The sequence below is a fragment of the Peromyscus californicus genome, unplaced genomic scaffold (genome assembly GCF_007827085.1).
Source record: "Peromyscus californicus insignis strain IS unplaced genomic scaffold, ASM782708v3 Scaffold_20__1_contigs__length_68692818, whole genome shotgun sequence".
NCBI classification, from domain to species: Eukaryota; Metazoa; Chordata; class Mammalia; order Rodentia; family Cricetidae; genus Peromyscus; species Peromyscus californicus.
The window spans coordinates 53,579,763-53,603,109 of record NW_026294503.1 but is presented as its reverse complement, the minus strand read 5'-3'; the positions used below and the strand labels follow the sequence as shown (position 1 = coordinate 53,603,109).

Genomic DNA, 23,347 nt, shown 5'->3' with positions numbered 1-23,347 from the left:
GGAATACGCCCTGCCTGATGTGGACCAATTCAAGCTCGCCACGGGCAGCGACCAATGAAAAGGCCCCGGGTCAGCATCCCGCGAGAGAAGGGCAGGACCACAGGCTTTTAACCAGTCCTCGTGCCCCGCCCTCTACTCGAGGCCTGCGGCGGCCATCTTTACTCCGGGCCGGAAGCGCCTTCCTCTGTTGCCAGTCTGGGCTGTGGTGGCCATATTAAGTTTGGGCAAAGACTTCGTTTCTGGGCTGCGTTTCCGCCGCCCGCTTCCTGCTGAAGGCAGTCCGTTAAACTCCGAGGGGTCAGGACGAGAGAGAGCGAGCGGAAGAGTTCAGCGCTCGCCGTGGGGATTGAGGTACTCGGGAGGTGGCGAGGCTGGGGCTCTTCCGAGCGTGACGGCCTTTGAGTTCCTCACCGGGGGGCTGAACAACTCACCTGGGGATCGGACTTAGGGGCTGAGCATGTCCCCGGGGGCTGGACATCGCACCTGAGGCCTGGACCTTTCAACCTTCCCCCACCCTCCTCACCGGGCGGCCGACTTGTCACCTGTAAACTAAGTTCTGCTCCTGGGGACCGGCTCAATGTGTTTGGGGGCCCAGTAGTCGACATTTCCGCAGGGGGCCTCAGGCAGCGGGCACACAGTGACCTAACGATTTTTAAATGACTTGATCGAGAAGTAATATGCATTATCTAGATTTTAGAGAACACCTGTTTGTACAAATAATGCAGTTTCATCTGGTCTTTGGTTGACAAGTAGGCCTCATTTGCACCAGATCATTTATGTTTCCAGCTTAAAGCCACAATTTGAACGAATGATTCCGACAATTTCCGCGGAAGCCTTGGAATCCCAATTGACAGGGACAACAGGATCTTTGAAGGGTACTACCTAATCTGAGGTGCCCTCCTTCTCCGGTCCATTTGCTAACAGTATGGCCTTTTTGAACTTGGCTGCTGGAAGGCGATTAGCCATCTGTCTGCCCAGCAGCTCCCCCCATTCCCGTGGTAGGTGTTTTTTTTTTGTACTGGTGAATATCTTATGTTGTTTTTTTGCTCCTAGTTGAGCATTCCAACTCACTCTGGTCTTCTGTTGTCTTTGAAAATAGCTACTGTTGGTCCTCAGCAGAAAGCATCCCTATCTGGCTGTGAGGAAGTGCCCTGGCTGGGAAGGAGGAGGATCAGGTGAGTTCTGTGGATAATATTCACCCTAAAGCTTGGATTTCCTTCAAAGGTATGAGGAGCAGATGGTTGGGACAGCTCAGTTGGACTGCTGCTGCCTCAGTGACGTGGGTCCCTCCCTCCTCTTTTGAGACTGGGTCTCACATAGTGAAGGCTGGGCCTGGAACCAAGAATGACCTTGAGCTTCTGATCCTCTTGCCTCTATCTCCTAGGTGCTGGGTATACACATGTCTTCTAGCACACCTGGGTTTTTTGTTTTTTGTTTTTGTTTTTATTTAGTATACAGTGTCCTGACTGTATGCTGGAAAAGGGCATCAGATCTCATTACAGATGGTTGTAAGCCACCATGTGGGTGCTGGGAATTGAACTCAGGACCTCTGGAAGAACAGCCAGTGCTCTTAACCTCTGAGCCATCTCTTCAGCCCCACACCTGGGTTTTATGAGGTTCTGGGGATTGAACCCAGGGCTTTGTGCTCTTACCAAGTTGCCCAGGTTGGCCTTGAACTCTAGTTCCTCCTGTCTCAGCCTCCCAAGTGCTGGAGTTATAGGCGTGCATCACCGTGCCCTGTTTTTATGCTGGGTTGAGAACAGTGTTCCGTGACCTGACATTTTTCTTTTAGTCAACAATTACACTTTCCAATTCAGTACATTTTATTGTGTCTAACACAGGTGACCATAGTCAGGTGGAGGGTTGGCCAGACCCACTGTAGCCGTGCAGCCAAACTTAGGACAAGCAAATGCAAGCTGTGCTTTATTTACATTCCACTAAAGTCCTCATGACATGCCTTCATGCAGGGTTGATGAATGCCTTTGGGGCATTTTCTTGGTTGATGATGTGAGAGAGCCCAACTCACTGTGGGCTGTGCCATCCCTGGGCTGGTGGTACTGGGTGCTATAAGAAGGCAGGCTGAGCAAGCCATGAGGAGCAAGCCAGTAAGCAGCACTCCTTCTTGACCTCTGCATCAGTTCCTGCCTCCAGGTTCCTGCCTTTGATTTCCTCGGATGATGGACTGTAAGATGAAATAAACCCTTTTCTCCCCAAGCTGTTCTTGGTCATGGTGTCTTATCACAGCAGTATAAACCCTAACTAAGATAATAGGAATTATGAGAACTATTATATTTCAAAGGGTTGGGGCTGGAGAGATATCTCTGTGGTTAGGAATGCTGACTATTCTTTTAGAGGCCCAAGATTCAATTCCTAGCACCCACATAGCGCCTCGCAACTATCTGTAACTCAAATTCCAGGGGACCAGATGTCCAGGTATACATGTAGGCAAAACACCCATATACTTAAAAAATAATTTTCAAAAAATTAAAAAGGTGTGTTGGTCAGGGTTCTCTAAGAACAGAACTGATAGAATGAAATATAAGTGTATATATATGTATATATATATATATGTGTGTGTGTGTATGTATATAGGGGATTTATGAGAATGGCTTACAGGCTGTGGTCTAGCTAGTCCAGCAATGGCTGTCTGCCAACGGAAGGTCCAAGGGTCCAGTAGTTGTCCAGTCCACAAGGCCGAGTGTTTCAGATGGTCTTCAGTATGCACTGGAGTCCTGAGGAAGTAGGCTCTATTGCCAATGAAGGAATGGACTTGCCAGCGAGAGTGAGGAAGAGCAAACAGGCAGAGAGAGCTTTCTTCTTCCACGTGTTCTTTATGTAGGCCGCCAGCAGCAGGTGTGGCCCAGACTAAAGGTGGAGCTTCCTGCCTCAGATTTACTTAAGAAACAGTCCCCCACAGGTGTATCCAGTTGCTTGGGTTGTAGTGATTTCCAGATGTAGTCAAGTTGACAAAGAATAGTCATCATAAGGGCCATTGCTTCCTCTTCCCCCACATCTTACCGGTGTGACCTCAGGCAGAGTTTGGAGGTTTAGGAGCTGTGATTCTGTTCTGTCGGGATGTATAGGGTGATAGTGTTAATGTTGGATACTTCTTGTCTTCGGTTCTGTGAAGGTACATGAAGTTTAAAGCACCACATGGCTGGCAAGAAATCATCAGGCAAGTCGGACGGCACACCTTTCATTTCAGCACCCGGGAGGCAGAGGCAGGAGGATCTCTGTCAGCTTGAGGCCAGCCTGGTCCACAGAGGGAGTTCCAGGACAGCCAAGGCTACACAGAGAAACCCTGTCTCGAAAAACCAAAAAAAAAAGAAAAGGAAAAAGAAATCATCCGGCGGGCAACCACTGCTGTTTCTGGGGCTGCTGGTCACTGTAGCTGCCATCCACCTTGTGGCCTGTCCCTATACCAAGGTAGAGGAAAGCTTCAACCTACAGGCTACACATGACCTGCTGTACCACCGGCTGGATATAGACAAGGTGAGGCTGCGGCTTGGCGCTGAGACTTGCTCTACTTCCCCAGCCTCTGTGCTGACCACCTCTTCTCCTTGCAGTACGACCACCATGAGTTTCCTGGAGTCGTTCCCAGGACGTTCCTTGGGCCACTGCTGATTGCAGTGTTCTCCAGTCCTGTGGTTTATGTGCTTTCGCTGTTGGAAGTATCCAAGTTTTATTCTCAGTTGACAGGTAAGGGCCTCACATGGGCGAGAACTGTGACAGCGTCACATGATCCCAGGTGGGGCGGGGTGGGGGTGTGGGGTGGGCGTTGGCGGGACTCACTGTAGCCTAGACTCCACTGAATTCCTCATGACATACATTTAGATGCAGGGCTAGTGAAGAAGGTGGTGATAATTCCCCCTGCCCCTGTTTCAGCTGGAGGGTCTCAGTAGTAACTCACAGAGCCTCGGCTGTTGCAGAGTCTGCATATTCCACAGGGGATGTGCCGGCAGACCTCAAGGTCTGAGATCATTACACTGATCTGCATACAGAGCCCCTGGGCCCTTCTCTGTGCACATAGTTTTTCAGTGATGCAGAAGAGTGGTTCTTACTAGTAGGACACAATACAATATTTTAGCACAGGTGTATGATATAGCAATCAGACCAGAGCACTTAGGGTTTTTTTGTTTGTTTCTTATAATACTTGTTTTGGGGTATTGGGAACACTGTGGCTCCTCTTTTTATTTGTTTGTTTGTTTGTTTGTTTTTAATTTTTATTTATTTATTTTTTTGTGATAGGGTTTCTCTGTGTAGCTTTGGCGCCTGTCTTGGAACTTGCTCTGTGGACCAGGCTGGCCTCAAACTCACAGAGATCTGCCTGCCTCTGCCTCCCGAGTGCTGGGAATAAAGGTGTGCACCACCACCACCGCCCAGCCTCTTCTTTTTATTTTTATTTATTTATTTGCTTGTTTGCTTGTTTTAAGCCAGGGTCTCACTGTATAGCCCAGGATGGCCTAGGACTCAACAGTCCTCCTGCCTCATCCTCTGAGAGCTGGTTTGGTAGGTGTGTGCCACCACCCTTGGCTTTTCTAGCTGTTTTAAAGAGAGTCCTCCATTGGTGACATACTGCCGTGCTGGAGATCAGCAGTCACCCCACTTCTATAGTTGGGACCCATACTTTTTTTTTTTTTTTAATATGCATGAATGTTTTGCTACACATATGCATGTGCACCATGTACATGTCTGGCGCCCGTGGTAGTTAGAAGGGAGCAGATCCCTTGGAACTGGAGTTACAGATGGTTGTGAGCCACCATGTGATTAGTGGGAACTGAATTCAGGTCCTCTGTAAGTACTCTTAACTGCTGAACCATTTCTTCAGCACCCCCCCACCTCGTCTTTTTTTTTTTTTTTTTTTTTTTTGCGATGTGGTCCTGGAGTGCATACTGTAGACTAAGCTGGCCTCAAACTCATAGAGATTTGCCTGCCTCTGCCTCCTGCGTGCCAGGATTAAAGGAATGCGCCACCACACTAAGCCATCTCTCATACCCACCCACCCATCCAACACCACCAGGATGAGGACCGAACCCAGGGCCTTTGTGCTCACTTGGCAAACACTCTACCACTGAGCTAAATCCCTAACCCCATACTTTTTTTTTTCATACTAGGTTAAGAACATTCTACATTTTATTGTGTCTAACACAGCTGGCCATAGTAAGATTTCAGTTTGTCTAGCTTATGTGGAAGTGGAAAGCCTTTTTTTTTTTCCTTTTTTTTAATTTCATATACATTTGTGGTTTTGCGTGCATGTATATCTGTGTGAAGGTGTTGGATCCTCTGAAACTGGAGTTACAGACAGGTGTGAACTGTCATGTGGGTGCTAGGAATTGAACCTGGGTCCTCTGGAAGAGCAGACACTGCTCTTAACCCCTGAGCCAATTCTCCAGCCCCCATGGAAAGCTTTAAAAGCTGAATTCCTGAGGGAAACACAGCCTACTTCTCAGAAAGGCTGATTAGGGTGGGGAGACTTGCCCTTGCCCAGGGCAGCTTGCAGGCTGCAGCCGCAGGGAAGGGCAGCCAAAGCCTCTAATGGGGCAGGTCCAGCCCTGAAGGAAATCTGTGGTGGGTATGCCAGCTGCCTTTGCACAGTGACATTTTGTTCTCAGCATGGGATTTCTGATGATGCCAGCTCCTGCAAGAGGCCCAAACGATTCCTCTCAGGGTTATGATAGCCATCCTAGAATGGAGGTTGTGTGATCAACTGTCCTTGTCCAGAACTCAGACAGACATTTGGAAAGATGGGAACCAGGAGGAGCCCTAGGATTCAGGTGACAGATTGAGCAGATGGGATCTTGAAGAAAGTAAAAGAGCTTTGCCTGGGCATCGTAAACAGAAGTACCAGACAAGCTCCCTGGTAGCATCAGTACAGCAACTGGACCCAGACTCTCATGGTCACGGGTCCCAAAGTGAGACATCTGTGCTTTGAGTCCAGTATCCAGTAGTATGCAGGAAGAGAGAAGAGAGAAGCCCGGTGCTGGGCAGGGCCCACTCTGAATGCCTAGGTCAGCTCTAAATGTCTGCAGCTCCCATCCTGGGGCCGTTCCCATGGCTATCAGTTTCTTGTCCCATCAGTTTAGGCCTTGGCACCCACTGGCCAGTGGCTAATGAGGCTTGTCTACTCAGGCTATGTGGACCGACCCTGTCCAGGGGTACCTGCCTCACCTAAGATCACTTGCTCCAGTGATAGTTCCCCATCATCTTCCTGCCCCTGCAGCTGGTGTTGCCACCACAACATGATCTGGATGCTTCACGGGGTTGTTTTTGAGTTGAGCCTTCATCAGCACTCCCCCGTCCCCAGTCTAGAGGTCTCTGGTTACCCTGCCCTCCCAACACTGCTCTCCAGCTTTGCCCAGCATTTGGCAAACACTCAGCCAGGCCTGTGGGGCTGAAAGGAAGGAAGAAGCTTGGATGGTGTAAAGTCTCGGTGCAAACACAGGCCCCGGGTCTCCAGTGGCCACGTCTGGCACCTAATGTGCACTCCCAGGTAGTCCCCTGCATGTTGTCACTGACTAGCACTTCAAGGGAGACCCCCGAGCCTCTGGCTTCTTCATGCACGTGTGCTCTTGGGTCACTCACAGCATGATTTTGTTGTTCATTTGATGTAGTCAGAGGAGTCCTTGGACTTGGTGTGATTTTTGGACTCTGGACATTACAAAAGGAAGTGAGACGACAGTTTGGGGCCACGGTGGCTGCCATGTTCTGCTGGATATCAGCCACACAGTTTCACCTCATGTTCTACTGTACGAGGACACTCCCCAACGTGTTGGCCCTGGCTGTGGGTACGTAGCTTCAGGATGTGCCTTCTGACTCCTCACTTCAGCTAAGCACACACACATCTACCCATAGCACTGCCCCCGCCTACCCCATCGGCTCCTCATAACCCGCTCAGGGTCTCCTGCTATGGAAGCAGGGGTCTCTGTATTCAGGCTGTACTTTGTAGAAAATGCTACCCTGGAGTACCTGTGTGCCACCCCAACAGGCAAGTAGGCGTCTTTGAAGTTTGTCTGGATGTGTTTCGGGAGGGACATATTCCTACTATGTAGTCCAGGCTGCCTTGAATGCTAGAGCCTCCTACCTTAAACTGCAGTACTGAAGATTTATTTTTATTTTGTGTATGAGTGTTCTGAATGTATTTAAGCACATCATGTATATGCAGTGCCTGCAGAGGCCAGAAGAGGGCATCAGGTCCTCTGGAACTGGAGTTACAGACAACTGTGAGCTGCCATGTGGGTCCTCTGCAAGAGTAGCCAGTCTTTTAATGGCTGAGCCATTGCTGCAGCTTATAGAGTGATTTGTCTATGTGTCTTTTATAATAAGAAAGTGAGCCTGGTGGTGGCGCACGCCTTTAATCCCAGTGCTCCAGAGGCAGAGGCGGGCGGATCTCTGAATTCTAGGCCAGCCTGGTCTGCAGAACAAGTTCCATAGCAGCCAGGATTGTTACACAAAGAAACCCTGTCTCAAAAGCCAAAAAAGAAAGAGAGAGAGTGAGTCCCCTTGTGTGTGTTTTGTGTTTTGCAGTTCTGCCAGCCCTCACAGCCTGGCTGCAGCATAGGTGGGCCCTCTTTGTCTGGCTCTCAGCCTTCGCCATTATTGGCTTCAGGGCTGAGCTGTGCATGCTGCTGGGCCTTATGCTGCTGCTGACCTTGTACCAAAGAAGATTGTCTGTAGCCAGATTGTTCCAGCACGCCATCCCAGCAGGGATTCTCTGTCTGGGTAAGTCAGTGTCTCGGTTTGTCTGTATTTCAGTTTTGGTTTTGGTGTTTTGAGACAGAGTCCTACTGTTTTAGTTACTATTCTGTTGTTGTGAAGAGACACCATGACCAAAGCAGCTTTAAAAGAAAGCTTTTCATTGGGGGCTGGCTTCCAGTTTCAGAAGGTTAGTCATGGCCATCATGGCAGGAAGCTTGGCAGCAGGCAGGCATGGTGCTGGAGCAGTAGCTGAGAGTTCACATCCTGATCTACAGGCAGCAGGCAGAGACAGAGATTGAGACTGGGCCTGGTGTGGGCTCATTTGAAACCTCAAAGCCCAGCTCCAGTGACACACCTCCTCCAGTAAGGCCACATCCAATTATTCTTAAACCTCTTCCAACTAGGAACCAAACATTCAAATTTCTTAGCCTATAGGGGCCATTCTCTTTCAAACCACCACACTCACTGTGTAGCCCAGGCTGGCCTCAAATTCAAGCTCCTCCTGTGTTAGCCTTCATAGTGCTAAAATTATAAGTGTGCCAGTTTGAAACTTAGTATGTGCATGTGTGTGTAGCATCCAAAGGTCAACCTCAGTGTCGTTCCTCACTGAGTTAGCCACCTTGGTTTGATTTTGTTTTTCTAGACTTTTTGAGAAATATTTATTCCTATTATATGTGTATGGGTACTTTGCCTGCATGTCTGTCTGTGTACTGCATGTGCGCCTGGTGCCCATGGAGGCCATAGAGGGTATCAAACCCCCAGGAACTGGAGTTATGGACAATTGTTAGCCACCATGTGGGTATGCTAAGGCATCTCTCCAGCCTCATACCTGGAGATATATATATACACGGATGTGTGTGTGTGTGTGTGTGTGTGTGTGTGTGTGTGTGTGTGTGTGTGTGTGTGTGTATGAATGAGACAATGTCTCTACATAGCCCTGGCTCTCCTAGAACTTACTCTGTAGACAAGGTTGGCCTTGAGCTGGGTGGTGGTGGCGCACATCTTTAATTCCAGCACTTGGGAGGCAGAGCCAGGCGGATTTCTGCATTTTTGAGGCCAGCCTGGTCTACGAGTGAGATCCAGAACAGGCACCAAAACTACACAGAGAAACTCTGTCTTGAAAAACCAAAAAAAAAAAAAAAGACAAGGTTGCCCTTGAGTTCATAGAGATCCACCTGCCTCCTGAGTCCTGGGACTAAAAGCATGCACCACTACACCCAACCTGTTCTTAGCTTTTTATGTGAGCTCTGGGATGAAACTCGGGCCTTCAAGCTTGCAAGGCCAGCTCTTTACTAAGTGGTTGTCTCAACCCTTGAGATTTTTTTTTTATTATTATTACACTTAACTTGTGTGTGTGTGTGTGTGTGTATGTGCATGGCCACACATGAGCCTGTGCACACTACAGTGCATATCTGGAGGTCAGAACACATCTTGTGGGAGTTAGTTCTCTCCTTCCACCGTGTAGACCCCAGGGATTGAACTCAGATCATCAGGCTTGGCAGCAAGTTCCTTTACCCACTGGCCCCCAAAAGACTAAAAGATTTTTTAAAAAATCTTTATTTTATTTTTAATGATGTATTTATACATGTATCCCAGTGTGGTAATATGTTGTGTGTGATTGTAGGCACCCATAGAATCCAGAAGACTATGTTGTATTTCCTGGAACTGGAATAACAGGCAGTTGTGAGCCTTCCTTTATGGGTTCTGGGAACTGAACTTGGGTCCTCTGAAAGAGCAGTATGCACTCTTAACTACTGAATCATCTCTCTCCACCCCAAATTTTTTTTTTAAGGTGGAAATAAGATGATCTGAACTTTGGCATCAGTAGAACATCCCAGTTCTTTTTCTAGTGGTGGCTTCTACCTGGAAGCATGCATCCACCCACTGTCCTTCAAGCTTCTTGGCCAGGCAGGAGGGGGTAGTGTGTTCTGTGCTGGGGATAATACTTGATGGGAAATGGTGTCACATACCACCAGCTCCTTTTATGGAAAGCTGCTGGTAGTTTCTGTGGCCAGGCAGCCACTTTGTGGGGGCAGTTAAGCACAGTGCACATGTGTGTGGGTTGAGGCTTGAATTTTATAGTTGGCTATGTTCCTTACTGAGGACACTTTTGTTCTGTTATTAGGACTGACGGTTGCTGTGGACTCCTATTTCTGGAGATACCTTGTATGGCCAGAAGGAGAGGTGCTTTGGTACAACACTATCCTGAACAAAAGTTCCAACTGGGGCGTATCCTTTCAGTATTAGAGTAGAAGTGCAAGGCTAGTCAGCCCCATGACCCTGGCCTCTATCTCCTGTCTCCCTGTCAGGCAACTGGTCCGGCACAGGTAGGATGGCTGTCTAGGGTCACACCTGGGACTCACTGGCCCTGGGTGGCACTGAGGCCCGTGCTGTCTTCTACCTATCCTGTGTCAATCTCTCCCTCAGCATTGCCTACTCTTTTCTTTCTTTCTTTTTTTTTTTTTTTGTTTTTTTTGTTTTTCGAGACAGGGTTTCTCTGTGTAGCTTTGGAGCCTGTTCTGGATCTCGCTCTGTAGACCAGGCTGGCTTCCAACTCACAGAAATCCATCTGCCTCTGCCTCCCGAGTGCTGGGATTAAAGGCGTGCCCCGCCACGGCCTGGCTAGCATCGCCTAGTCTTGCCCTTGGTTCACAGAGTAGTCTGCCTTCAAAAACATCTATCACCGAGTACTTCAGACGGGCTCTTGGTCAGAAAGGACAGCATACCTATGACTTGACGACATGCCATCCTCAACTATTAATACTGTGAAGAATAAAGGAACATAGTCCTCTGGGGCCTCTACTGTAGCTGAATATGCTGTGCCCAGATCCTTCATCCCCACAACTCCTAAGCAGGTCTCTGCTGTGTCTTTTGGCATACCTGTCTTTGGGGCCACTTCAGCCTGATGCTGTTACCATCCTAGCTCCATTCAGTGCACGGTGACTCAACCTCTAACCATATCATGCCTCCTTAACCTGACCTCAAGACCTCCCCGCTCCTCTGGTATTTCTACTCTGCCCTGCCCCGAGGCCTGGGCTGCAGCCTTCTCTTCATCCCCCTGGGTGCAGTGGACAAGAGGACCCATGCACTGGCCCTGCCAAGCCTGGGATTCGTGGCTTTGTATTCGCTCCTGCCGCATAAGGAACTGCGGTTCATCATCTATACCTTCCCTGCGCTCAATATCATGGCTGCCAGAGGCTGCACCTATGTGTGAGGGTTTCATCCTCGGGATACTTGTCTGCTTTTTCATTTTTACTGTATTTTCTGGGGGTGCTGGGGATTACCTAGCTGGTAGATATTTTTAAAGCTCCATTAGAAATAGGTTTTCAGCCGGGCGGTGGTGGCGCACGCCTTTAGTCCCAGCACTCGGGAGGCAGAGCCAGGCGGATCTCTGTGAGTTCGAGGCCAGCCTGGGCTACCAAGTGAGTTCCAGGAAAAGGCGCAAAGCTACACAGAGAAACCCTGTCTCGAAAAACCAAAAAAAAAAAAAAAAAAAGAAATAGGTTTTCTGGGCTGGGTGTCGTAGCATATACCTTTGATCCTAGCATTTGGGAGACAGAAGCAGGGGGCTCTCTGTGAGTTCAAGGCTCATGTGCTCTATATAGTGAGACTTTGTCTCAAAATATCAAAAACAAAAAACAAAAATGAGTGAGTTTGCTGGTTTCTCACTCAAATCACAGCATGCCTCTTGCTTCTTTTCTCTTCGTTTTCTGCCTTGGGTCAGCTCAGAGTTCCATGAAAGGTGCAGACCCTGGCTTGAGTCACAGGTGAAGCTGGGTGTTAATTAGTGTGCAAGAGCAGGTTTGTGGAGGACAACTCCTCTTTTTGTTCTGTTTTTTGTTTTTCGAGACAGAATTTCTTTGTGTTGTAGCCATGGCTATCCTGGAGCTTGCTTTGTAGATGATGCTAGCCTCGAACTCACAGAGATCTGCCTGCCTCTGCCTCCCAAATGCTGGGATAAAAGGCGTGTGCCACCTCCGCCCGACTTTTTTTTTTTTTTAACAGGCATGCACCACTTTTTAGAAACCCTGTCCTAGTTTGCCCAGGTCCTTAGTTGGGATAGAGTGGGTGAAATTGTGCTGAAAATCTTTGTTTGAGGCCAACAGTTTAAAAATGTGGTTGGTAGACTATTTCTTAAAGGACCAGAGAACCAACGTTCTCCTCTCTGTGGGCCGAAGGTCTCTGTCACAGCTGCTAACTGCCGTTGTTGAAGGCCAGTCTCAGGTGACTGACAGTGAAAACGAAGGCAGGGCAGCTGAGACAGAACAGAAGACAGCCCAGAGTTTATGTGGGGTGACCTAAGCTGCAGCTTAGGAACCAGGTTCAGGCTGATGTGTGCTATGGTCTTATAGACCCAATCGGGTCTTAAAGGCAAACCTCAGGGAAGGTGAACAGAGCACTCATTGCCCACAGCAATCTAGGCAGGGCAGGTGTAGTGACTCACCTGTAATCCCAGTACTTGAGACCACCAACTTGAGCCATCCCAACCTACACCATGAATTTCAGATCCTCCTGTGCTATAGAATGGGTCTTTTTCAAAAATGAAAATCAGAAAAGGGCTGGGATAAAGCTCAGTTTGTAGAGTACCTGCCCAGCATGCACAACGCTCTTGATTCTATCTCAGCACCACAGCAATTAGGTGCACTTTACATGCCTGTAACCGTTCAGGAGGTGGAGGTTCAAGGTCATCTTTGGCTATATAGCCATTTCAAGATTGGCCTAGACTACATGAGACCCTTTATAAGTAAATAATTGTAAAAGAATCTAGATCAGTGTAGGCGCAAACTAACTTAAACAGGATGATTTAGAAAATGCATGTAAAGCTGTTCCCAGAAATTGACCGAGAAGACCAAAGATACAGACATCTTGGAGCTGGGTTTGGTAGTACACACTTGTAATCACAGCGTTCAGGAAGCCAACGAAGGGGGCTGGACCATAGGTAAGAATGCTTGCTATACAAGTATGAGGATCTGCATTTGGGACCCCAACACCAGTGTTAATGTGTTAACCTGTAATGCCAGCACTGTGGTAGCCATGAGGGGGGACAGAAAAAAATGGCAGATTCCATGTTCAATGAGAGGCACTGTCTCAAAGGAATAAGATGGAGAGTGATAGAGGAGGACACCTGATGCTATCTGGCTTCTGCATATGCATACCCCAGTGCGTGCATTTGCGCACAAAGGTACACACATATATCACACTCATGCCCCCACAGAAAATGCCAGCCCCTCTCACCAACCAGAGACAGTCTTGGGAAAGGAAGGGAGGGTGAGCCACTCCCAGGACCTGGTACAGAGTTGGGCTGTTCTGGCCTGGAGATTCTGAGCATGCTGAAAGATCCTCAGTACAGGGCTCCTTGTTGAAGTCTGCCTCCCAGTCCTCAGGCTGGCATTTTGGAAACTTGATTTGCTCTGTGTGCTTTGTTTAGACACAACAGAAGCAAGCAGTGAGCTGGACTTCTGCCCTAAGCAGTAACTGAGGAGTCTTTTGAAATGCCTTTTAAAAAACCTAGTATAAACTTGAATTGGCTCTTGAGTGGAAATCTGAAGTTTCCCTTTACATATTATTATGTGTGTGCATTATGGGGGGTGCACATGCTGTGGCATGATTGTGGAGGTCAGAATACCAATTTGTGGAGCCAGTTCTTTCTACACCTTTATGTGGGTTTGTACTCAGGTTGCCAGGCTTACAGGGCAAGTGCCTTTACCCGCTGAGCCATGTCACTGGCCCTTTTTGTTTGTTTTGAGACAGTCCTGCTATGTAACCCAGGCTGGTTTCAAATTTGCCATCATTGTTCTTCAGCCTTCCCAATGCTGGGATTCCAGGCCTGTGCCACTGCAGGCAACCACAAAGTTCTTCAGATTGTATTTTAGTCACTTTGGTTACTTGAGGATTTGAGGGCAAGTTTAGCCTAAGCTCAGGAGTCCCAGCAATCTGTCTGTCCCCATATGACAATTAGAAGAGATGATCATGAGGTGATGTGTCTGTGGGGTTTAGGACAACTGGAGACTTAAGGTGCCTTCTGTGGGTTTGGGATAGGACATTGTCAAAGCTGACAGTAAGATACCTCAGTTACTCTTTGTGCCTTCAACCTTGAAGGAACAGGAAATGGATTGGCTGTCATCAGCTTGTAGACAAGACTCCTTGAGGATATGGCATAGCTACAGTCAGAGTTAAACAGGTGAGGGACCCAGAGTCTCAAGACAGGAGACATGCAGAAAGAGGCCAGGAATGCCAGGCTTTTGTCTATGTTTAGTTACCATGTGGATCCAGATGAGGAGCTGATCCTTTTTTTGTTTTGTTTTTTTGACACAGGGTTTCTCTGTGTAGCTTTGGAGCCTTTCCTGGAACTCACTCTGTAGACTAGGCTGGCCTTGAACTCACAGAGATCCACTTGCCTCTGCCTCTCAAGTGCTGGGATTAAAGGCGTGCACCACCACTGCCCGGCGAGTTGGTGCTTTTATTAAGAGCGGTTTCAAAGCCCTTTTGATCTTTGGCTGATGGTCCAGATATATCTTTAATTAACTTCCCTGCTTGTAATGACTTGGTGAAGTTGGAGTGGGCTGATATTCTAGGACCACTTTTCCTAGATGTGACTGGATATGCTGGTGTTCTTGCCACCATATGCATTTCATTGAATGTCATTCTTTTTTACAGCCTGAATAACTGTAAAAAGCCTTGGCTGTACAAGATGGGAACTCTGCTTGTGGTAGGACACATCATGGTCAATGTGGCATATACAGCCACATCCCTCTATGTATCCCATTTCAACTATCCTGGTGGTGTTGCGATGCAGCGGCTGCATGAGCTGGTGCCCCCCCAGACAGGTTGGTACAGGGTGCTCCCTGGGGACCAGGCTGGCCCTGAGTGAGGTACCATGTTGGCTTCTAACTGAGGTTTGGTTTTCCTAGATGTTCTTCTGCACATTGATGTGGCTGCTGCCCAGACAGGTGTGTCACGGTTTCTACAGGTCAACGATGACTGGAGGTTTGTTTCTGAAGTATTATAGCTACAGGTGGAGTTGCTTCTCACAGAGGCCACCTTTAAGTCACTTCAGTGGCACCTAGGTGGTAGGGAGAGACCGTGTGAGACAGTTGGCTTTTCTTTCCCAGGTATGACAAGAGGGAAGATGTCCAGCCTGGAGCAGAGGGCATGCTGGACTACACGCACATTCTCATGGAGGCAGCACCCAGGCACCTGGCCCTCTACAGGGACACACACCGTGTCCTGGCCAGTATTGAGGGCACTACAGGTGTGAGTCTGACTCTGACCAAACTGCCACCCTTTGATGTCAACCTGCAGACAAAACTGGTGCTTCTGGAGCGGCTGCTTAGGCCGGCCTGAGAGGATGGGAGTTCACCAGGAGCATCGAAGTGTGGTCACCCTTCTAACTCGGTGAAGACAGTTCAGGAAAGCAAAGCAAAGGACCAAGGACTCCCAGCATGCCTCTGGTGTCGGCCTGCAGCAGGCTGGGCCCTGCCACAGCCACACCTAGGGCACAGGGTGGAGAGAATGTAGAGCCCAGGACACACTACCAAGTGTGATGGTGGCCTGCTCAGACCTGTTTGCCATGGTTAGGTGGCCCACAGGATCGTTTATATTCAAACTGGGAACCATTCATAACCAAGAGGGGACAGTGAGCCAGGCAAAAACACCCTGCCACCCCAGCTCTGCAGTGACCCTTGGTGTGTATTTCCTGCCCTGAACCACACTTGTTGCCCATGGCCTCAGGAGACCACAATACAAACCCAGAGCTTCAGGACAGGGTAGCTCCACCACCACCCATTATTGCAGCTGTCGATTCTTAGGACATAAACATGTTTATAAAAGAACAGAAATAAAAATTATGTTTTCTTATATTGTCTTGTTATGTGGTTACCTCCAGAGACAGTCTCTGCCCTGGTTTCACAGTAGGGGTCACTGGCTCTGTCACATTGTACTGAACATTCATTTATGAAGTATGACAGTGATCATACAAATAACTTGTGTGCACATCACGTATCCAGTATGAAGGCCCACACCACACATGCTCATGTGTATGCACATGCAGATATCACATACACAGCCTGCAAAGCACATATCTGCCCAGGATACTCCACAGCTATAGACTTATGCCTCTGTGTGTGTGTGTGTGTGTGTGTGTGTGGTGGGGGATTACTCCTTAACGTCAATGTTCTGTAAATCATTCTTAATTCTGATGTTTCTATGGTGTGAGATGTGCCCAATGGGAGCCCTGTCACGTGGTGTTTACCTTGTGACATGCCCCTTTGAATGTTTGTGGTGTACAGCACTCTGAAGTGTGTGTCCTCCTGGGCTGTGGGATTAGTCATGTCTCAAATGCCCTGGCTCCTTTTGGTGGAGAATGGCCTTAGGCTGAGATCTGGGGCTGAGTATCCTTGTTGCTCTTTGGATGTCTGCTCTTAGGCACTTCCTGTAGACAGATCAGGACATACAGGCATGCCTGCATGTGCACACATGAACATGTATGGACAGTCATGAGCCATAGCTATACTACCTGTTTGGTAGGACTGGAGATTGAACCCAGGGCCTTATGCATACTAGCCTAGCATGTACCACTGAGCTATATCCTCAGCCCCAGTACCCATACAGTTCATCCCATGTCATGGAGTTCCTGTCATCCTCCATGCCACAACTGTGCAAACTCCTTCCACAATGGAAACTGGCTCTTGGCAGTGTCCATACATTCGGTACTTTGTTCAACAACAAAATACACATTTTGTAATTCTGGAATTGCTGTGCAGAACCAACTTGCCGGAGGGAGGTCAAGATCCGTTTGCAGTTCACTTCCCTGCTCATGACTAGGTGTACAAACACTGTTGATAAGTTTCTTGGGCTGGCCCTTGCCCTGCCTCAGTACAGTTGTTTTCCACTTGAAATGCAGATAATATGTGTTTGTGTGCATGCAAGCCTTTGTCTTAGAAGCTTTTACCACCTTCCCATCATTTTCGGTTTGTATAGCATGACTATGCTTCTAGGGATTGACCCACTACTAGAGGCAAGTGCAGGGAGGTTTCTTCCTCACCTCTGTTTACGCTCTATAGGCAGAGGAGCCGGGGGTGGTGGAGCCTGAAAAAGGCGGACTAACGTCTCATGCAGCAGCCAACTTTATTCAGAGCATCAGACAGTTTCTACCCTGAGAGTTAAGAAGAGTCACATGAGTAAAGTTTACAATCATAAGGATAAGCGCACATGGCAAAAACATTTTTTTTCCATAGAGACATATAAACAAATAATAGCCAGTCGTAATGAATAAAGTCACTCCTATCCGCTACACTTGGGAGGTGCACAAAAGCACATTTCAAGAATAAGTCCATGTTTTTGAAGAAACTGAGGTCATAAGATTCTTGTTTTCTTGGAGTTTTCTCACAAGCAATCAGAATTCTCCTTATATGACTCATTCTTAGACTGCATTCCAACACACCTCCACCCCTCTTCTTGGTCATTAGTGTCATTGTTTATGTTTATCTTTGTAAAGACAGGCAGAGATGCACACATTTTTATTTCTCTTTCTTTCTGTAGATGGCTTTTGCACGTAGCAGTACCCGGAAATCATCCATCCACACATGATATTCCACCAGGTAGGCTTGTCCTCTGGGTCTCCTGTAACTCAGTGACTCAGGTTAAGTGTAAGCTCTTCAAGGCACATGAGTGGCCAGGCCCCTCCCCTGAGGACCTCCAACCCCCAGGTTCCACCCACAAAATACACTAACTGCCCTAATGGGATCCAGTCCCTACCCCACAGAGTAAAATGCCCAAGCTCAGGACTTGAAATCCCACTGATCCCCACCCTGGAATGCCCCCCCCCCCCCCAAAAAAAACCCACTATATAAACTCGGTCTTCTGCTCAGTTCTCCACTGCTTCTTGCCTGAGCAGAGGCAGCTGCCATCCTAGGGGTTTCCCTCCCAGTAAATCCCTTGGGTGAGGTTTGTTGTGTAGTGTGACTTTGTGTTGCTCCTTGGCTCCCAATTGTCAGGATACTTTTCCCTCCAGAGCTGTAACACTTGCAGTGGGTGTAAGTGTTGCAGCTCTGAAGGGAACTGTTTCCCTAGCAGAAGTATTACAGCTCTGCTGCAGCTCTGAAGGGAACTGTTTCCCTAGCAGAAGTATCTGCCCCACCCCAATGTTTCCCCAGCAGAAATGTTAGAGCTCTGCTCCACAAAGGGAAAGTTTCCCCCAGCAAAAGTGTTACAACTCTGCTCTGCTCATGTAGAAGAGTTACAGCTTGGCTCCTGTGAAAGTGTTACACAGCACAACAAACCTCACACAAGAGATTTATTGGAAGGGAAAAACCCAGGAGGGTGACTGCCTCTGCTCAGGTGAGAAGGAGCAGGGAACTGAGAAGAAGGCAGAGTTTATATAGAGTTGGGTTTTTGTTTTATTTTGGGGTGGGGGTGGGGGGTGCTTTCCAGGGTGGCCTGAGATTGGTAAGTGGTTAGACTTGGGCAAGCTTGGGGATTGGTGTGATTCTATGGCATGACTCTGGGGCAAGCTCAGGGATTGGTGGGATTTCAAGTTCTTGGCCCTGGTCTTGGGGTCAAGTCAGGGTTAGGCTGTTCTTTCCCTGGTCCTTTTACCCTACAGTGGGGAAACCTAATATAAGTGTAGCACTTACATTAGCCTCGTGGGACATATTGTTTGAGGTGTATCTTCAGGTTGAGGTAGATCTGAGAATGCTGGGCAGAGGGAGCTCGTGTACTGTGCCTGCCTTGTAAGGTACCACCACTCACCTGACAGGGCCAGGCCTTTTTAGTGTGGCTGCCATTTTGGTGTGCTTCCACATGCAAAGCAGAATGTCTGAGTTTTCAGGAAGATTCTGTGACTTTTCTCTTTGTACCTTCTGTCCATTTCTCTAATGGCTTTTAGGTTATTTTCTTCCTTTTTATAAAATGATGTAATGACTAGGAGTCCTTGCCTTTTATTTCCCAAATTTAATGACTCCTTTGCCCTGTTAGTCTATCGCCTTATGAACGGGCTGTCTCATTCTGGAGTGTTTCTACTTACCAGCTTCTGTGTGTTACATCAGCCTTCTCCTGTACACAGAGTGAGCCATGTTTCCTGTACACTCAGAATGCAGCTGTGTTTCCTGTGTTCTCAGACTATGGCTGTACTTCCTGTGTTCTCAGATTATGGCTGCACTTCCTGTGTTCTCAGATTATGGCTGTGCTTCCTGTGTACTCAGACTATGGCTGTGCTTCCTCTACACCCAGATTGTGTCTGTGCTTCCTGGGTACTCAGCTCTTCCTGTGTAGTACTTTCCTGTCAGTTTTTGTCATCTGGAAATAAGACCATTTCCCTATGCCAAACATGATCCATAAAAAGCTCACATGATTTTGCTGTGATTACACTCAAATACACTATGCTTAGAAAGTAGGCAGAACCTGATGCTGTTGAAGTTTCCCAGGGAAGACAGAGCAAGCAGTTCCTCCCCTGTGCCCACATGTCCTTTAAGTGTATCAGGATGTTTTGTTCTCCCCACCCCCGGGCCAGTTTGGATGTGTGTTATTAAACTTTTCTTAAGGGTTTATATTGTTTTGTTGCTATTGTAAAGTTTTATCATTGGTCATGCCATCTCACTAGGTTACTTCTATTTATGGGCACTACTGATTTTTTTCTTACTAAGATATATGTACATATAATCCGTCAGTTTGGGCTATATAGTTACTTCTGTGTGACACACATATAGAACTATTCCCAGATGTGTTTGCATTTGACCTCCCCTCACCCTCTATCTTGAAACCAAACTTAAAAGGCCATTACAATGCCCTTTCCAGAACGGAATATAAACAACATATAATGCATATCTTTTTAGCTGTAGCTCTTTCATGTGATGTGTTCTAATTTGCTTTCTTTTGCTGTGATAAAGATCATCACCAAAAGCAACTTGGGGAGGAAAGGGTTTATTCCATCTTACAACTTTCAGATCATACCAAGAGAAGTCAGGGCAGGAACTGAAGTGGAGGCCATGGAAGAGTGCTGCTTGCTGACCTGATCCCCATGGCTTGCTTACTTAGACTACCCAGGACCACCTGCCCAGGGGTGTCACTGCCAGCAGTGATCTGGGCCCTCCCACATCAATCATTAGTCAATAAAATGCCCTATAGACTTGCCCACAGGCAATCTGATGAAGGCATCTTCTCAATTGAGGTTCCTCTTCCCAGATAACTCAAGCTTGTGTTAAAGTGACCAAAAACTAACCAGGGCAGTGCTGTTCCTGAGGTTTCTCAGATGTACTCTAACCATGCATCAGTATTTTGTTCCTGTTCTCTGAGATAGCTTCATACTGAATGGCATACTCTCCAGTCTGCTTGTCCACTCACCAGCTGATGTCTGAGTTGCTGCCAGTTTCTGGCTATTAAAAATGCTGACACAGCCAGGTGGTGGGGGCACACATCTTTAATCCCAGCACTTGGGAGGCAGAGGCAGGTGGATCTCTGGGAGTTCCAGGACAGCCAAGGCTACACAGAGAAACCTTGTCTTAAAAAAAAAAAAATTCACTTGTGTCTTTGCCAGTGAAGTGAGTTTCTTATAAGCAATCAATAGTTGGTTCTTGTTTGTCAATCCAATCAGCTAGTCTTATTTTGAGACAGGTTGAATGCCCAGACCCGCCTCAAACTATGTAGCCATAGGATGATGTTCCTGCAGCATTTGACTGTCTATCTACTAGGCAATCACAAAATGAACTTTATCCTCCGGCACTAGTCTGTACATTTTAATTGGAGACATAAGTCCATTTATATTTATTGAGAGATATTTGGTGATTCCTGTGGTGTTTTTTGTTTTTGTTTTTGTTTTTTTGAGACAGGGTTTCTCTGTGTAGCTTTGCACCTTTCCTGAAACTCACTCTGTAGCCCAGGCTGGCCTCAGACTCACAGAGATCCACCCGCCTCTGCCTCCCAAATGCTGGGATTAAAGGTGTGCTTCACCACCGCCTGGCTGATTCCTAATTTTTGTCGACTCCTTTTCCTTATTTGTTTGAATACTGTTCTTTTCCTTCTCCTTTATTCATCTTTGGGTTTGCTTGCTAACTGAAGTATGCGTAATTCTTTTCTACTTCTCGTTTGTTCATTTATTTCTCTCGTGAAGTTTTTTCTTTCCTGAGCTATACTGTTTGTGATCATCTTTTTTCTTCCTCTGTGTATAGGATTCCTTTAAGTATCTTCTGCAATATTGGCTTAGTAGCCACAATTTTTTTTAAACTCAAATTTAAACTCTTCATTTCACCATTGATTTCAAAAGATATTACTGCTGGGCTGGAGAGATGGCTCAGCAGTTAAGAGCACTGGCTGCCCTTCCAGAGGTCCTGAGTTCAATTCCCAGCACCTACATGGCAGCTCACAACTGTCTGTAACTCCTATTCCAGGGGATCAGACACCCTCACACAGACATACATGCAGGCAAAACACCAATGCACATAAAGAAAAAAAAATATATATATATAAAACTATTGCTATATACAGTAAGTCTTGCTTGCAATTTATCCTCAATAACTGAAATAAATCAGCCTATATATTCTTGGCTTTTAAGGTTTCTGCTGAGGCCTGATATTCTAATGACTTTGCCTTTATGAGTTTTCCTCTTATAACTTTTGCTGTTATTTCCTTGCTCTGTAGTCTTAGAATTTTAACTATAAGGTGTCATTTTTCTTGGTCATGTCTAGTTGGGGTTCTACATCTACTTGAATGTCCCCATCTTTACCTAGATGGGGACCTTTCTGGTATAACATTCCTTTTGTGTTTACTTAGCTTTCTTTCCTCTCTCTGGCACAGTTCCACTGAGTAGGTCCCCTGCCGTTAGTTTCCATCTTTGCTCTTCCTTCTACAGCACCAATTCTCAGGTTTGATCTCTTGATCCCGGATGTCCCGGATTCTTTAAAGTTGTGGTCATGTTCATGTATGTCTAAATGCAGAATCATCTCAGCTTTTAACCCTTGATTTTTTTTGGTTTGATCTAGTTGTGATTTCAACTTTAAAAAAAAAAAATTTATTTCCTGAATTCAATTTCAACATTTCTGCTCACTTCTCCAAACTCTCAATTTCATTGTGGAATTTCTCATTAATGTTGACTTTTTTTTTGTCCAGTTCTGAATTGACTTCTTTATCTCCTTTGAGGTAACTATCATTTTAAATACTGTTTTTGAATCGTTTGCTGAGCAATTTAAAATCTCTGTGTCTTTGGTCTTAGTTATTGAAGAATTCTATTCATTTGGAGGGGTCATGTTGCCTTGGTTTTTCATGCTTCTCATGTTTATAAGCTACAGTTCACATCCCATAGGGTAGCCAGCTCTCCCCTCCAATTTCACTCGGGAGTCTTCCTCATTAGCAGCTTTCTCTTGAGGCTCTGTTGTCAGTTACACTGAGAGAAAAGTAATCACCATAAGAGCAACACTACCACACCAAACCAGATAGAGGAATGCAACCAAAATCAATCAAAGGCAAATACACCAATAACCACAGAAATGAAAATGTCAAAAATAACATCAAGTTAAAGAGTAAACTAATAATAAATTAACTTAAAAGAAATGTGACATGGGAAAGAAAAGCAAGCTATAAAAAGAATGTGAGGAGCCAGGGGTGGTGGTGGTGGCGGCGGCGGCGGCGGCGGCGGTGGCGCACGCCTTTAATCCCAGCACTTGGGAGGCAGAGCCAGGGGGATCTTTGTGAGTTCGAGGCCAGCCTGGTCTACAGAGCGAGATCCAGGAAAGGTGCAGAGCTACACAGAGAAACCCTGTCTCGAAAAACCAAAAAAGAAAAAAAAAAAGAATGTGAGGGAAAGAAAGGTCAAGAGAAAAATTGATTATAAAGGAAAATGTATGATTAGATAAAGGCAAGAATAATAAAACAAAGGCTTTTTAAACACAGAATAAAAATATTATGCCAGCCTGGTCTAGAGAGTGAGCTCCAGGACAGGCTCCAAAGCTACAGAGAAACTCTGTCTTAAAAAACAAAAAAACAAAAAACAAACAAACAAAAAAAACCACCAATATTACAATAGAGTTAAATGAAAAAATATTAAAAAACTGACAAGAATGGGAGAGGCTTTTTTTTTTTTTTTTCTGGGCTCTCTAATACTGGAATCTGCAGGGTGGAAGGTGAGTTGTAGCTGAGTGTCATTCAGCCTGGTGCTGTGAACTGGCCATGGGTCAGACCAGTTCAAGTCTGTGTTCAAGTTACAATTTTCCGTTTGTGTACCAGGAGCCAATGGTGGCCACACTCACCTGTGGGCTACGCAAGATCTCATTTACTTGACTCTCCTGTTTTTGCTGGAGAGATGGCCAATGTCCAAGTTGAGGGGTGACCTCATAGTATGTTCAAAGTTGGAAGACCAGACAGTACTATGTAGGAGGCACAGAGGTCCTTGTGCTCACAGATAGCTAGCAGGTGAACCAGTAATATGAAACAACAGGGCTATTCCTTTAAGGAAGGGATGCATAAATAACCTGTTACCCACCCAGAAGGCTGGGAACAGATGTAGCTAATAGCCTAGTGACCTCTGGGATATCTGTGTGGATCCAAGGCCACACTGAATCCTCTCCCAGACCCTTATGAACTTGTCAATCTATAGAACCTTTCTGTATGGAAGGTGTTATATGTAGTCAACCTATAGCCATCTTTATGGAAGATGTCATATGCA

The 23,347-nt window shown here is 46.8% G+C and overlaps 1 protein-coding gene across 3 annotated transcripts; it reads left to right on the top strand.

Annotated features, from left to right (window-relative positions):
* The first annotated feature begins 219 nt into the window (after positions 1-219).
* Alg12 (ALG12 alpha-1,6-mannosyltransferase) lies at positions 220-15,552 on the top strand. Of its 3 annotated transcripts, XM_052748595.1 has the most exons (12): positions 220-351; positions 787-998; positions 1,100-1,175; positions 3,131-3,492; positions 3,567-3,699; positions 6,612-6,785; positions 7,525-7,719; positions 9,821-9,924; positions 10,682-10,905; positions 14,353-14,522; positions 14,607-14,682; positions 14,808-15,552. In XM_052748595.1, exons 4-12 carry the CDS (start codon positions 3,154-3,156, stop codon positions 15,037-15,039), a joined length of 1,647 nt encoding a protein of 548 aa, XP_052604555.1. In that variant the 5' UTR covers positions 220-351; positions 787-998; positions 1,100-1,175; positions 3,131-3,153; the 3' UTR covers positions 15,040-15,552. The 3 variants fall into 3 exon arrangements, with proteins under 3 accessions (XP_052604555.1, XP_052604556.1, XP_052604557.1); XM_052748596.1 differs by lacking the exon at positions 787-998 and having other exon boundaries at positions 231-351; XM_052748597.1 differs by lacking the exons at positions 220-351; positions 6,612-6,785 and having other exon boundaries at positions 358-998.
* The last annotated feature ends 7,795 nt before the right edge of the window (positions 15,553-23,347 follow it).

What these genes read in the sequence shown, in the direction of transcription:
- Alg12 (XM_052748595.1), top strand. Translation starts at nt 3,154, where the DNA reads ATGGCTGGCAAGAAATCATCAGGCAAGTCGGACGGCACACCTTTCATT. An exon ending in AGCAGGGATTCTCTGTCTGG is followed by an intron (nt 7,720 to 9,820) that starts GTAAGTCAGTGT and finishes TTCTGTTATTAG; the next exon opens with GACTGACGGTTGCTGTGGAC. An exon ending in GCCAGAGGCTGCACCTATGT is followed by an intron (nt 10,906 to 14,352) that starts GTGAGGGTTTCA and finishes TCTTTTTTACAG; the next exon opens with CCTGAATAACTGTAAAAAGC.